This window comes from Lagenorhynchus albirostris, chromosome 17 (assembly GCF_949774975.1).
Source record: "Lagenorhynchus albirostris chromosome 17, mLagAlb1.1, whole genome shotgun sequence".
Classification (NCBI taxonomy): Eukaryota; Metazoa; Chordata; class Mammalia; order Artiodactyla; family Delphinidae; genus Lagenorhynchus; species Lagenorhynchus albirostris.
The window spans coordinates 49,098,785-49,113,775 of record NC_083111.1 but is presented as its reverse complement, the minus strand read 5'-3'; the positions used below and the strand labels follow the sequence as shown (position 1 = coordinate 49,113,775).

Genomic DNA, 14,991 nt, shown 5'->3' with positions numbered 1-14,991 from the left:
CCCTTTTGACCCACCTCCTAGAGAAATGGAAATGAAAACAAAAATAAACAAATGGGACCTAATGAAACTTCAAAGCTTTTGCACAGCAAAGGAAACCATAAACAAGACCAAAAGACAGCCCTCAGAATGGGAGAAAATATTTGCAAATGAAGCAACTGACAAAGGATTGATCTCCAAAATTTATAAGCAGCTCATGCAGCTCAATAACAAAAAAACAAACAACCCAATCCAAAAATGGGCAGAAGACCTAAATAGACATTTCTCCAAAGAAGATATACACTACCAACAAACACATGAAAGAATGCTCAACTTCATTAATCATTAGACAAATGCAAATCAAAACTACAATGAGATATCATCTCACACTGGTCAGAATGGCCATGATCAAAAAATCTAGGAACAATAAATGCTGGAGAGGGTGTGGAGAAAAGGGAACCCTCTTGCACTGTTGATGAGAATGTAAATTGATACAGCCACTGTGGAGAACAGTATGGAGGTTCCTTAAAAAACTACAAATAGAACTACCATATGACCCAGCAATCCCACTACTGGGCATATACCCTGAGAAAACCATAATTCAAAAAGAGTCATGTACCAAAATGTTCATTGCAGCTCTATTTACAATAGCCCATAGATGGAAACAACCTAAGTTTCCATCATCGGATGAATGGATAAAGAAGATGTGGCACATATATACAATGGAATATTACTCAGCCATAAAAGGAAACGAAATTGAGCTATTTGTAGTGAGGTGGATAGACCTAGAGTCTGTCATACAGAGTGAAGTAAGTCAGAAAGAGAAAGACAAATACCATATGCTAACACATATATATGGAATTTAAGAAAAAAAATGTCATGAAGAACCTAGGGGTAAGACAGGAATAAAGACGCAGACCTACTAGAGAATGAACTTGAGGATATGGGGAGGGGGAAGGGTAAGCTGTGACAAAGCGAGAGAGAGGCATGGACATATATACACTACCAAACGTAAGGTAGATAGCTAGTGGGAAGCAGCCGCATAGCACAGGGAGATCAGCTCCGTGCTTTGTGACTGCCTGGAGGGGTGGGATAGGGAGGGTGGGAGGGAGGGAGACGCAAGAGGGAAGAGATATGGGAACATATGTATATGTATAACTGAATCACTTTGTTATAAAGCAGAAACTAACACACCATTGTAAAGCAATTATACTCTAATAAAGATTTTAAAAAAGGACTATTTCACTTATAATTCTAAAATAAACTATTGAGAAATATGCAAAATTAATATAAATAATGCTACTGAGAGATATATGGGAAGAAGAATAAATCAAAAATCATATTCTAATTTTGAATATGAAGACTTAACACCATAAAAATGACAATTCTTTCCTAATTTTTCCATTATTAAATGTGGTCTCAGTAAAAAAAATACCTATATGATTTATTTAGGACGAAATAAATTAATTCTAATATATAGAAGGAAAAATAAATAGCAAGTATAGCCAAGGGCATACCTTTGCAACTTTGGGGTAGGCAAAGATACCTTAGGCCGCAAAAAGCACTAACCATGAAAGAAAAGGTTAATAAATTGGGCTTCACAGAAGTTAAAATTTTCTATTCTCTGAAATAATGTCATTTGCAGCAACATTGATGGACCTAGAGATTATTATACTAAGTGAAATAAATCAGACAAAGACAAATATAATATATCACTTATACATGAGATCTTAAAAAATGATACAAATGAATTTAATTACAAAACAGAAACGGACTCCCAGATATAGAAAACAAACTTATGGTTTCCAAAGGGGAAATGGGGGGAGGGGATAAATTAGGAGTTTGGGATTAACAGATACACACTACTATGTATAAAAGAGATAAACAACAAGGACCTACTATATAGCACAGGGAACTATATTCAATATCTTGTAATTACCTATAATGGAAAAGAATGTGAAAAAGTATATAAAACTGAAATCACTTTGCTGTACACCTGAAACTAACACAACATTGTAAATCAACTATACTTCAATTATAAAAAATTTTCTATTCTCAAAAATATGCCATTAAGAAATGAAAAGGCAAGCCATGGACTGGTAGAAACATTCTCAATACTTGTATTCAAAACATATATAAGGAGAATGCCTGCAAATCTATAATAAATAGAAAAAATGAACTTTTCAAACAGGCAAACAGTTAAGCGGACATTTCACAAGCCAAGTAATATGACTGGCCAACAGACACTAATGATGCTCAAATCATTAGTCACTAGGGAAATGGAAATAAGAGCCAAACCACTTCATACTCACTAGAATAAATTAAATGAAAAGACTGACAACACCAAATGCTGGCAAGGTTGTAGAGAAACTAGAACTTTCTTATATTGCTGATTGAAGTGTAAAATTACACAAGAACTCTGGAAAACTGTCTGTAATAAAAGTTAAACATACATCTAACTTCTTGTCCCAGCAATTCTACTTCTAGGTGTTTATCAAAGAGAAATAAAAATATATGCCCACAAAAAGACCCGTAACACAAAAATTTATAGCAGCTTTATTAATTATAGCCGAAAAAGGTGGAGAGAAACAATCCCCACGTCCTCAGCCGGAGAGTGGCTAGACATATTGTGGTATATCCACACAATTCACACAATAAAAAGGAACAAACTATTGCTACAGGCAATGACATGCGTCGCTAGACTTTGAATTGAAAGAAGAGAGTACATACCATATGATTCTATTTATATTAAGTTCAAGAACAAGCAAAGCTATCTATGGTAATAGAAGTCAGAAAGGTGATTGCCTATTGGGAGAGGGGGGTGAACTTCCTAGGAGGATGGGAATAATATACATCTTGGTGAGGGCAATGGTTACAGAGGAATATACATACTTTTCGTAACTCATCAAACTGTACTTAAATCCTGTGCATTTAATTGTAAGTTATACTTCATTTTCTTTAAAAAGAAAAAAATAATAGAGAATAGCCAAGAAATTTTTGAAAAGAAAAGAAGAGTATTGTGAAGAAACTAGCTCCAGTGGAAGGGGTTTAAGGATTTTAAGTAATCTGCCCCAGAGGGAAGGATTATTTTATTACTAAATGGTTTAGAATTGCCTGAATATGGAGATAATAATAAGCAGGCCCATTATTATTAGCTTTCTTATTTTGTTTTTAATATTCTCTACAGACAACACTTCCCCCACCTCATACTGCCTGTGGCCAGGGTGGCCCACTCCCACCACTCCCTACATGCCACTGGACAAGGGCTACAAGGTATTAGTAACACATATTGAAAAGGTACAGTCATTAAACCATGTTGTACTTGGTACTGGTTCAAGAATAGAAAAATCAATGTGCAGATTAAAGAGACTAGAAACGGACCATAATCATATGGGAATTTCATATGTGAAAAAGGTGGCTATGTATATTAAGGGATAAAAAATGAATCACTCAATAAATAACATTATGACAAATGGGTCACAATATGAAATAAAGTTGATCTATACCATATAACCTACACCAAAATGAATTCTGAGTAAGTTGAAGTCCTCAATATTTAAAAAAATTGAATACCTCCCCCTGACAAAAAACAAGCCATGACAGAATATGGGAGAATTTGTTTTTGGAATCTTGGCATAGAGAAGGTTTTACTATGTGTGATATAAAATCCATATTTTAAAAAAAAGAAGATAAACTTGACTACAAGGCAATTAAACATTCTTACATATAAACAAACAAAAGAAAAAGAAAAAGGAACAACTGGGATATTTGCAGCATATGTCATAAAGAATTACATTATTTAACATAAAAAGGACTCATTCAAAAACAAAAAACTAATACAAATGAGCAAAGAATAGTAAAGAATAAGAAAAATGCAAGCCCCTACATGATAAGGAAAAATATGAAATCAGAACTAGTCTCCCTCTACTAAAGGAATAGGATTTTGATTAAAGGGACTTATTAGTAAATGCCTCCTTAGTTACAAATACCCATTATTTGAACTCCTTAGACTAAAATCAAATGTGTCAGTTCAACTGGGATTTTCCTATAACCTACCTCCCATCATGGGTTTTATCTCCCTTATGTTTCCTGACACTTAGTATCAAAGAAGAAAACAGCTTTCAGATGTACTACAGAACCTGCCTTTAATCTTTAAAAATATAAATCCCATCTCTACATTTATATATATTTTAGTTTTTCAAAATATTTGAAACATTTTAAAAATAAATGCAGGAAGTCATAAAACAGTTAAAATGGCTAACAGTAATGGTTCATAAATTGCACTTATTTAAGACATAAATTACTTTTGCAATGAGCTTGCTAGACAAATTGTTTCTCAATGGTCATGAGGGAAAAAAACATGAAAATTATCATAAAATTTTTGAAAACAGAGTGGAACTGTATTTTTTTCTACCTTATTCTAGCCCCTTTGTTCTTCAACCCTATATTTAAAAACAGGGCTTCCTTGGTGGCGCAGTGGTTGAGAGTCCGCCTGCCGATGCAGGGGACACGGGTTCGTGCCCCGGTACGGGAAGATCCCACATGCCACGGAGTGGCTGGGCCCGTGAGCCATGGCCGCTGAGCCTGCGCGTCCGGAGCCTGCGCGTCCGGAGCCTGTGCTCCGCAACGAGAGAGGCCACAACAGTGAGAGGCCCGCGTACCGCAAAAAAAAAAACATAGTGAAACATCTAGTGTTTGATAAAGCATCTTTGGGCTTCCCTGGTGGCACAGTGGTTAAGAATCCGCCTGCCAATGCAGGGGACACGGGTTCAAGCTCTGGTCAGGGAAGATCCCACATGCCGCGGAGCAACTAATTCCGTGCGCCACAGCCACTGAGCCTGCGCTCTAGATCCCGCAAGCCACAACTACTGAGCCTGTGAGCCATAACTACTGAAGCCCACACTTAGAGCCTGTGCTCTGCAACAAGAGAAGCCACCACAATGAGAAGCCCGCATACCGCAACGAAGAGTAGCCCCCACTCTCTGCAGCTAGAAAAAGCCCGCGCCCAGCAATGAAGACCCAATGCAGCCTAAAATAAATAAATAAAATAAGTAAATTTTTTTAAAAAAAGCATCTTCATCCAATATGAGTACATAGTAGTAATAAAGGTACTTTTGATGATTTCAAAACCTAAACACATTGCAGAGCCTTGCTCTTCTTTGAAAGCATGAACAGACAGTACAAAGAAAAGAAAACACAAATGGCTTCTAAACATGAAAAGATGCTCCATATCACTCATAGTAAAATAAATGCAAAGTAAAATTACAATAAAATTGGTGAAGATTAAAAAGCTGGATACATTGTGTTGTCAAGGTTGTGGGAACGAGCATTCTCATATGCTGTTAGTGGAAAGAGAAATTAATACAACTTTAGAGAGGGCAATTTGGAATACTGAACAAAATTCAAAATGTTCTACAATTCCACTTCAAGGAACTTATCCTACAGGTATACTTACACATATGCAATGTGACAGGTACAAAAATATGTTTATAATAGCAAAAGATTAGCTATAATCCAGTTAAATAAATTGTGGGATAGCCATACAAAGTAATAATGAATTCATTTACATAAATGTGATAATTCTATACACACCAATAGAAAAAATCCAAGATGTACAAGTAAGAGATAAAATTAAGGTGCAGAACAGTTGTGTAAAAGCCATATGTCTATATAATATCTGTCAGAATATTATACAGAAGACAATGATAACTGGTTGCCTATGGGGAAAAGAACTGAGGGACTGGGAAACTGGGGAATTGAGGGCCAGGGATGGAAAAGAAACTTAGTTTTCACTATATATACTTTTGTATCTTTTGAATTTTGTACCATATCCCAATATTACTTATCCAAATACAAATAATTTTCTTTAAAATAAGCATAAATATTTTGTATATACTCTAACATGGCAGTGGTGAAGAACCAGATTCTAGAGAGACATAGGAAATGGAGGATAGGATGGGACCAGAGGAAAGAATTAAGGGACTGAAAGTGCCATTCAGGTGGAGGGGCATTTGAGAGCAGAGACTGCTAAAAAGGAAGAAGAAAATGGAGAAGATCATGAAAATAAGAAGTGAGTTTATTCTGCCAGGGAAGTGGACTCACAAGCAACTCCATACTAAGAAGAACTAGCCCATAACAAGTTTTCTCCTGGTTCTGTCCTGGTCAGATGAATTAAACCAAAGCCTTGGAGAAACCAAGCAGAGCCAATAGGGGAAGAATACCTCCAGGACCTGGTAGATCACCATTGGACCCAATGACTAAGAATATCACAGGACAATCACCAAGCCAATACCATATATTTGTTCTATTTCATCTTTTCTGTTAAAATATAATAAATCCTCCTATTTATTTTTGGGACATGATGGTGGGTTTTACTTTCCTTTTTGCACTTAGGAAAGAGGGTCTTCAGAGTCCTGGGGAAGAAAATAATGATCAAACACAATATCCCTACGAGTTAGGCACTGTTGTTAAATTACCTCCATTTTAGAGATGAGGAAAATGAGGCTTAAAGTGATAAAGTGATTGGCCCAAATACTATAGTTAGCAAAGTGATAGAACCTGGTTTTAAACTCAGGAATTCTGAGACTAGAGTCTGTGTTCTTTACTATGTTGCATCGCACCTCAGCCCCTATTAGGCCTTCTCCTACAGCTCACTGTTAGATGAAAATTGTCATGAGAATTAAATGAACTCATACATATTAAAAAGTTTACTATAGTACTCTTTACACATGATTGTCTAATAAATGTTAGCTGTCATTATTAATAAACATCTCTTGCTTGGTTTTGTAAAAGCTCTTCAAACTCACTATCTCCATAATTAAACTCATTGTGCCTTCCCTCCCTGCCTCAAATATGCCCTCCATCCTTTATATACTTACTGGCTTCAGCACAAATATCCTCATTCAATGCAAAAAACCTGGTTGTCATCCTGGCTCTTTATTCAACCACCAATTCTCAGTTTTAATTCTCAGCTCTCAAATCCATCACATCATACAGCCACTGGCACTCTTCTATTTCGGGAGCTCAAAAACTCTCATTCACAGCACTTAGTAGTGATGGGACTCCCACAAAGGATAAAGAAATAGGTCTCATTTTCAGTTATAGATTGGATGGAATGGTATACATGATTGGAATAACATGATCAGAGCAAAAGTTATCCAAGAGACGGAAAAGTAGCACAATACATAATCAAAACGTATGATCTATCCCTTCTCTCGAGAAGTTATCTGTGCTGCAATTGTAAATACTTTGTAGTCTTCCAACATCCTCTGAACTCTATCAGAGCCAAACTGAGTGTCACTTTAGATCAGTTCTTATTAGAAACATCAACTTCTATAAGACTTCAGCATGTTATCTGTACCAGTATTTTAACTTATCATATGTTTTTTATAATTTTCTTGTGGGATATTTTATTTCACAGGATTTTCACAGTGTTAAGTTTTTAATCCCTTTTTATAAGAGACTAAGATTTTCATAGTTCACTTACACATGTAAGAATTCTGGTCTTTGTCAGGCTAACAGTAAAAGAGGCAGAATAGTAGTAGTAGTATTTAAACCAGTAATTTTATTATAAAAGTTGGCCCTGACAGAGCTATTATATTCAATATCTAGAACAATTTTATTAAGGTCATATACATGTTATATTGTAATTAAATAGAAATGCAGAAGCAAATAAATTAACCTACCACTGTTAAGGCAGTATTTACTGGAATGCAGCTCCCTAGCTATTGCCCAGATTGAAATGGAATAATCAAACATACTATAACTTGAAAAGTACTTTTAAGTATATGCTAAATTGCAACTCCATATGAGAATAACAATGGGCAGCTACATAAACACATAGGGTATGGAAGCCTGAATAATGTGCTTAAATCAGAAAAAGTATCAGGTTGCAGTAAAAACAAGGAGCCTTGCTCTGAATATCATAGTTGCAGCTGCAGCCCAACAGATAACCTTTATACTTCTGAAATGTGAGAAATACTATAGATCATACATCATCCTTCCACATCCTTCATTTCAATAACAATATAATTAATAACATTATTTTTTACAGTAAAGCTCAATAACCTGTCAATAATGTTGTCTCAAGAGATACTGGTATCTTAGAACTAATAACTTGTAAAAAGAGAAAGAGGAATTATTTAAGATCCTCATTAAAATGGTCTCTATATAAACAGATAATAATGTCTCTAGACAGTGAAATGAGCACCATTTTGTTCCCAAAACTATAATTTCACTATATGCTCTTACTAGACATGAGTAGATCAGTATTTATTTAAAGATGAACAGTTAGGTATATGTCCTAACTTATGGAAAATAATTCACCATGAAAGTTTATTTCCACACATCCTAAAAAATCTGAGAAACATCTAAATTATATATTACTTAAAATTCAATGCCCTTTACTTTGATTCTATATATGAAATAGAATAAATTCATATTAATGAAATATTCAATATCTAAGACCAAAATATTCATACTAATTTACTGTTTGCAACCTGAGGTAAGTTCTGTGTTATATATGAGCAGATGTGTTAAGTGATCCTGTTTCTTCAAACACTTATAGAGGCAAAAGCAGATAGATCTGGGCAATGATCAACACATACTTCTTTATTCTACTTCTGTATTTCTGAAGCACAACCCTAAATGTTCATATGGTTTCCCTGCTGTATACTGCATCTCCAGTAATGTTTCCTTAGAAATGCTTTTGGCTATAAGGAACAGAAAATCTGACTATTGATGGCGGAAACAAATTGGGGATGGGTATTTTTCTCACATTCGGGAAAAGCGTCTGATGGTGTTGGATCAGTCGCTCAACAATGTCATAACTTATGACTCAAATACTCTTGGCTTTTCCCTCATCTTCACAAGCTGCTGGTAAAGCTCAGAACACCACTTTTTCATTAAAAAGTAGCGCCACCCATATCTTTATTTTTTTTATGACTTCCTAGAAGCCCTCATAAATTTTCTTACAACTCATTTGCTAGAACTATGTCACATAGCCATTCCTAGTTGCAAGGAAGTTGATTTTGTATTTTTCAAGTCCCTCTGTTGGGGATTTCAAGAGAGAAGGAAGTTGAAAATGTCTGTTAGGATAGTGATTGAACAGGGTCTAGAACAGTCTGCTTTCAACTACTCACAATTTCCATACATATAGTTTACATGTAACACATTCCCCCTCCCTAAGGGAGGTAATTACCAACTCTCATTTAGTTATAAAACCTAGCTCTAAATCTAAAAACTGTGAAGGAGAACAAATCTTTCCATCACGGTCAAGTGCAGATTATTATAAACAACTGATATTGTAAATCACTGTAATTCACAAGTTATCTGTTCCCAACACACCCAATACAACATGATATAAATGCAGTAAAAACTTTCATTCAAAAACAGGAAGAATGAGAAATATACCATGGCCAATTGTCCATAGCACACAGCAATCCCTACACAAACAACACCTAAATTTCCTTGGTTATTCTATCTGGCAAGTCCTGATTTAGCAATCTAGGAGGTTCTCCCTTGACTGTTGTCATTCAGATTCCCTTGTTCTGCCCTTTGAAAGGATGTCCCTTGTCCATTATCCTTCTTGACTATATACGAGGTTGGCATTGACAGCGTACCCTTCTTGTGTTCTGTCCAGTTTTATCTCCACTGATAGTATACACATCATACTGCTACTATGTGTGCAGGGAATTGCCTTAGAGATTGAATAGTCATACAATGTTTGCTATCTGGACTTCGGCTTCCTTTAGCCACTAGCCACTTATGACAATTTAAATCTGATTAAAATTAAATTGAAAGTTCAATTCCTCAGTCACGCTGGCCACATTTCAAGTGTTCAATAGCTGCATGTGACTAGAGCCTACAGTATTACAGTGAAGGTATAAAACATCTTCATCATTGGTGAACAGTGCTACAGAAAGAGTATCATTGAAAGGCCTGTTAAATTTTAACCGCAATGTTCCAAATCCACATAAAATTAGTATTATCTGTTAGTCAATCCATGGCTTAAAATATAGACTGTTACAGTATGAAATTGTGTCAGTACATGGAAGTCATTTCTATAGCTTAGCTATCACTATATGTCTCATTGTTGGGATAGGTGTCAGAATTCATTGTGAAAACTACAGACAATAATCAAACCATCATATATCCTGTGTTAACTCTGGACACAAAAGTCGCACCAGAGATTTTAAAAGGCTTTGAATTGCCTAAATTGTACTATTTGAGAGTCAGCTAATAAAGTTGACTGGTAGAAAGCTGGCAGGTCTTCTAGAGGACCTACTCTGGGTTGAGGATGAGGCACAGTATCTTTTCTTCTGCTCAGAGAGTTCATTCTAAACTCACATTAATATTTGCCAATGTCTACATTATCTCCAACCTAGTAACTGAAGACAGAAGAGAATGAAAAGTCTCCAACTGACAAAAAAGAAGGCACTGTTTAGAAGACCTCAGCTAAAGGATGCTCTCTTTGGGTTTTATGCCAATTTGAATTTGGAAAGTTTGAAAAGACCTCAAGTTTTAGTCTGATTCATCGTAAAGAATCAGAATAGAAAGATTTTATCTTTGTTCGCAGGAAGTCACCAGGCTCCAGAGCAGATCCAAATTCAAATCAGACTTCTAAAGGCAGACATTAGCAAATTATTATAATCTAGTGTATTGTCAAATTTTATATTCCTATATTTAAATTTTAATTATATCTAATATTCAACATGAAGATATAAGATTTTACCAATCTTCTTACCATTTTTACCATTTTACCAATCTCTAAAACATATTAAGAAAAATTAAGATATACTAAATACTTAAATCAACTATAAATATAAACTTCAGAAAACCCATGTTCAGTGTTATTGTGACTCATTACAAAAATTGAATCTTTATACTAACTCAGAACCTTATTTTAAAAACTCTGACCAGTACAACGATTAGTTTAGGGAACATAATAAGATTAAAGGAATTCTTATCACAATGAGGAATGTTATAAGATCTCTTTTAAAAACATATTAAATTTTAAAAAGGCAAGCCTCTTTAAAAATCAAGTAAAATAATCAAAATTTCATCTATAATAAAATGTGCTTTTCAGTAAATTCAGATAGCATGCTTAAAATATATCTTAATGTTTAGCAATTATCATGCACTACAACTGTAACAAAACACTTAAAAGTATATATAAATTAAATGTAACTACAAAATTAAAATTAGTAATAATTACAATAAGAAAAAAAATAATATCAGACAGAAAAAAGACTCTAACCACTTTGTCCTCCTGGTGTGAATATCCACGAAAGCAAGTTAGAAAGGACAGAAAAGACAAAACAAAAAAGAAATAATTAATCCCATTCTTAAAACGAATAAGACTTTTTAAGAGTTCATTTCATAGTGAAATTAAACTTCTGAAAAAGTCTAAATTACATTTTGACTGAAATATAAATATTATAAGAGGAAAAATTTTCCATACATTTCAAGCAAGAACATGCTATATACTAGAATATATTAAGATATATAAACAGAATAATTTCTATAAAAGCAAGTAAATACCCAAACATCAGAGAAAGGAGAATGCTCTTTCGACAAATAAAATCCTAATTAAACACTCAATTAACTGAAAGAAAGAAACTGAAAAACGTTAAGGAATAAAGCTTTTATGTACAAAGACAATAAAACACAGTATCACTGTTTATCTTTAATTTCATCATATACTATCAAAAGCAAACAAAATGTAATTCTATATGAATTATGCATATTGCTTCTAAAAGTTTTTTTGTCCCATTAATTTAGGTCTTCTAAACTTCATAACTTAAAAGAATAAATAAGTAGAAACTGCCATTAAAGATAAAATATTATTGATTACAATTGGTAACTTGGGGTCATAGTTCCCCAACATCATAAATATAGAAAATAAAATAACACATAAGGTACCTGACTTCTGAGAAAAGAATCTAAAAAATAAAGAATATGTGTATATGTATAACTGAATCACTTTGTATAATTGAATCACTTTGCTGTACACCTGAAACTAACACAACATTGTAAATTAACTATACTCCAATTAAAAAAAAAAGACATGGTACATATATACAATGGAATACTACTCAGTCATAAAAAGGCATGAAATAATGCCATTTGCAGCAACATGGATGGACCTAGAGATTATCACACTAAGTGAAGTAAGCCAGAAAGAGAAAGATATATACCATATGGTATCACTTATATGTAGAATCTAAAATATGACAGCAATGAACTTATCTACAAAACAGAAACTGACTCACAGACATAGAGAACAGACTTGTGGTTGCCAAGGGAGGGGGAGATGAAGGAGGGATGGAGTGAGAGTTTGGTATTAGCAGATAAAAACTATTATATATAGAATGGATAAACAACAAGGTCCTACTATATAGCACAAGGGACTATATTCAGTATCCTGTAATAAACCATAATGGAAAAGAATATTAAATAAATAAATAAGATACATTATTTGGTCAAGAGAACATATTTAAATATGGTAGAGTTTAAAAATGTTGCATTCTTCTTTATTTAAATATAAAATAATGATAATAATAGTAAATTAATAATGTAATAATAATGACCTGATATAAGAACTTATATAAGTTACAAATTAAAATCATGTGTTTTTAGGCATCACTGTCTGAAACATTTCTAGCTGTATATCTTATGCAATTTTCTTAAGCTTTCTAGGCCTTTACTTCCTTATCTGCAAAACAGGAAATTAATATTTACTTTATATGGTTTTTTCAGAGTTAAACAACATGAAAAGCTCTCAATACAGTGTCTGACACACAGTTCTGTATCTGATATTCTAGCTGATTAAAACAGGATACTGTGTAGAAAGGAATAGGATTGCATCCTTTACAATACTGTGTTCTTGACTGATTCATTTGTTACAAAAGATCACATAAAAGCTATTGTACACAGTCAAGGAAAATTATTGCTAACCATTTAGTCCAACAAAAATCATTTATGGAACACTCATATTTATGTATCAGGCACTACACTAGATTTATGAAACATTAAAACTGAGTAAGACAGTTTCTGCCATCAAGGAATTAAATGTAGTGAGAGGGAAATGAACAAATTACTGTGGAACAGAGAGACGTCTGAAAGCAAGGGAATAACAAAGCACTGTGGAAACACAAATGATTGAGGAGATAGCAAGACTTGGAAAAAGAAATAAGAGAAAGTTTCTGAGATGTAAGCAGGCCTTTAAAGTAATAAAGAGAATGTCGGCAGACTAGTGAGGGAGAACATTTTATACAAAGAATATGGGATATGCAAGAAGCACAGAAGCACAAACATGCTTGGCATATTTGGACACAAGTAGCTGGAAATGACTAAATTATAATTGACATGTTTGAACTAAAGTCTCCATGGTTAACTATATTAATATCTGGCAAAAGCTTAGAAGCACAATACTTCACAAAATAACTCACATTGCAGAAATTTTTTTAAAAAGAAGGGAAAAAATGAAGTCATAACTAATGAATTTGCTAATAGTCAATCCCTCTTAACAGATAATACAGGTTCAATTTTAGTTATACACATGAAAAACTTAGCTACAATATACACATGAATATTACTCTGCCATTATATCTTTACTATCTTTCAATAAGGATAAAAAATAAATACAAAATCTACCACATGATTTATAAATAAGGCATAACATTATTTGCTACTACTTATAAAGTGTTTACTTTGCTAAAATGTGCAGACAGACTGGAAGAAGATAAGTCTGGAAGTAGAGAGACCAGTTAGGAAGTTTTTGCAATATTTGGGGTAAGAAACAAATGTGATAGCAGTATAAACTATAGTAGTAGCAAGAGGAAAGGAGAGAAGTAAACTGGTTTAGGAGATACTAAGAAGTAAGGCCCCTTAAGACTTGATTGAGGAAGAGGAAGAAGTAGAGAAGGACTCCCAGAGTCTGGTTTAAGCAACCAGGAGGATAAGAAGACAATTCCTTGAAAGAAAAAAACACATGGAAAAGCAGATTTGGGAGGAAATAATGACTTCAAGTATAGACAAGGTGAATCTGAGGTGCCCATTAATATATCCAAGCAGAGATTTTTCAGTAGGCAGCTACAGAGGTGGATCTGGAGCTCAAAAGAATAATCCGGCTAGTGAAATCATACCCATAAATCATCAGCATATATACAGAATCTGAAGCTATGAAAGTGAATAAAATCTCCCAAGGAAATTGTTAAAGGAAAAAAGAAAAATGAGGAAGATGGCCCATAATCAAAATGGTTCTTCTCTTTGAACTGGCAGGCCTCCAAAGAAAAGAAATTCAAAGTGAAAGGACTAGTAATCTCTTCTAATCAGATTTTAGTAATACAATTTAAGTCAGAAGTTTCACTGTATTTGTCAAAAGTGATTTTAATCTCATCAGTAATCAAACTGGAATTGAGTTGTTTGAAAAACAAAGGTAATGTATAAATATAAAATATTATCAAGGTCCTTAAGACAAAGACTGATTAAAATCTCCTGTGAAACATAAAAAAATAACTTGCTGTGGAGGAGTAGTTTAATTTTAAACATATGGAAAACCTGGATATTTTTAAATGGTTAAAAGTGAATCTTCAGTTGAATCATTTGGATATTTACTTCAGCTTTACGCTTAGTCTGTGTTTAAAAAAAGAAAAGATTAAATGGTCAATTCAAAGATTAAAGATTAAAATAAGGTATATATATTTACATACATATTCATAATGACATACTCAGTTTAGGTATACAGTAAGGAATATACTAATCCAATCTACAAATATGATTATCTAATTGAATAAGAGTATGTGAAAGCATCTTGCATGGTACCTGATATATATGTTAGGTAAGAAGAAATCTAATAGCATAGAAATTATTGCAAAACACTTTTAAAGCACTCACTGTGTGCCAGGTACATGTTTAAGTGCTTCGCAAGTATTAATTCATTTTATTCTCACAATAGCCTTGTAAGATATGTACTATTATTACTTCTATTACTTATAGATGAAGAAACTGAGG

At 33.7% G+C, this 14,991-nt stretch overlaps 1 protein-coding gene across 23 annotated transcripts in view; it reads right to left on the bottom strand.

The window, feature by feature from the left end:
- The window catches only part of RIMS2 (regulating synaptic membrane exocytosis 2), a 576,987-nt gene that overhangs the window by 421,619 nt on the left and 140,377 nt on the right, over positions 1 to 14,991 (bottom strand). For 10 of the 23 annotated variants that reach the window (XM_060127293.1, XM_060127304.1, XM_060127300.1 and 7 more), the window contains one exon: positions 11,234 to 11,245. The exons of the other annotated variants lie outside the window; for them this stretch is intronic. In XM_060127293.1, coding sequence (XP_059983276.1) covers positions 11,234 to 11,245 — 12 coding nt within the window. The remainder of the gene's footprint in view (positions 1 to 11,233; positions 11,246 to 14,991) is intronic. 23 annotated transcript variants of the gene reach the window in all.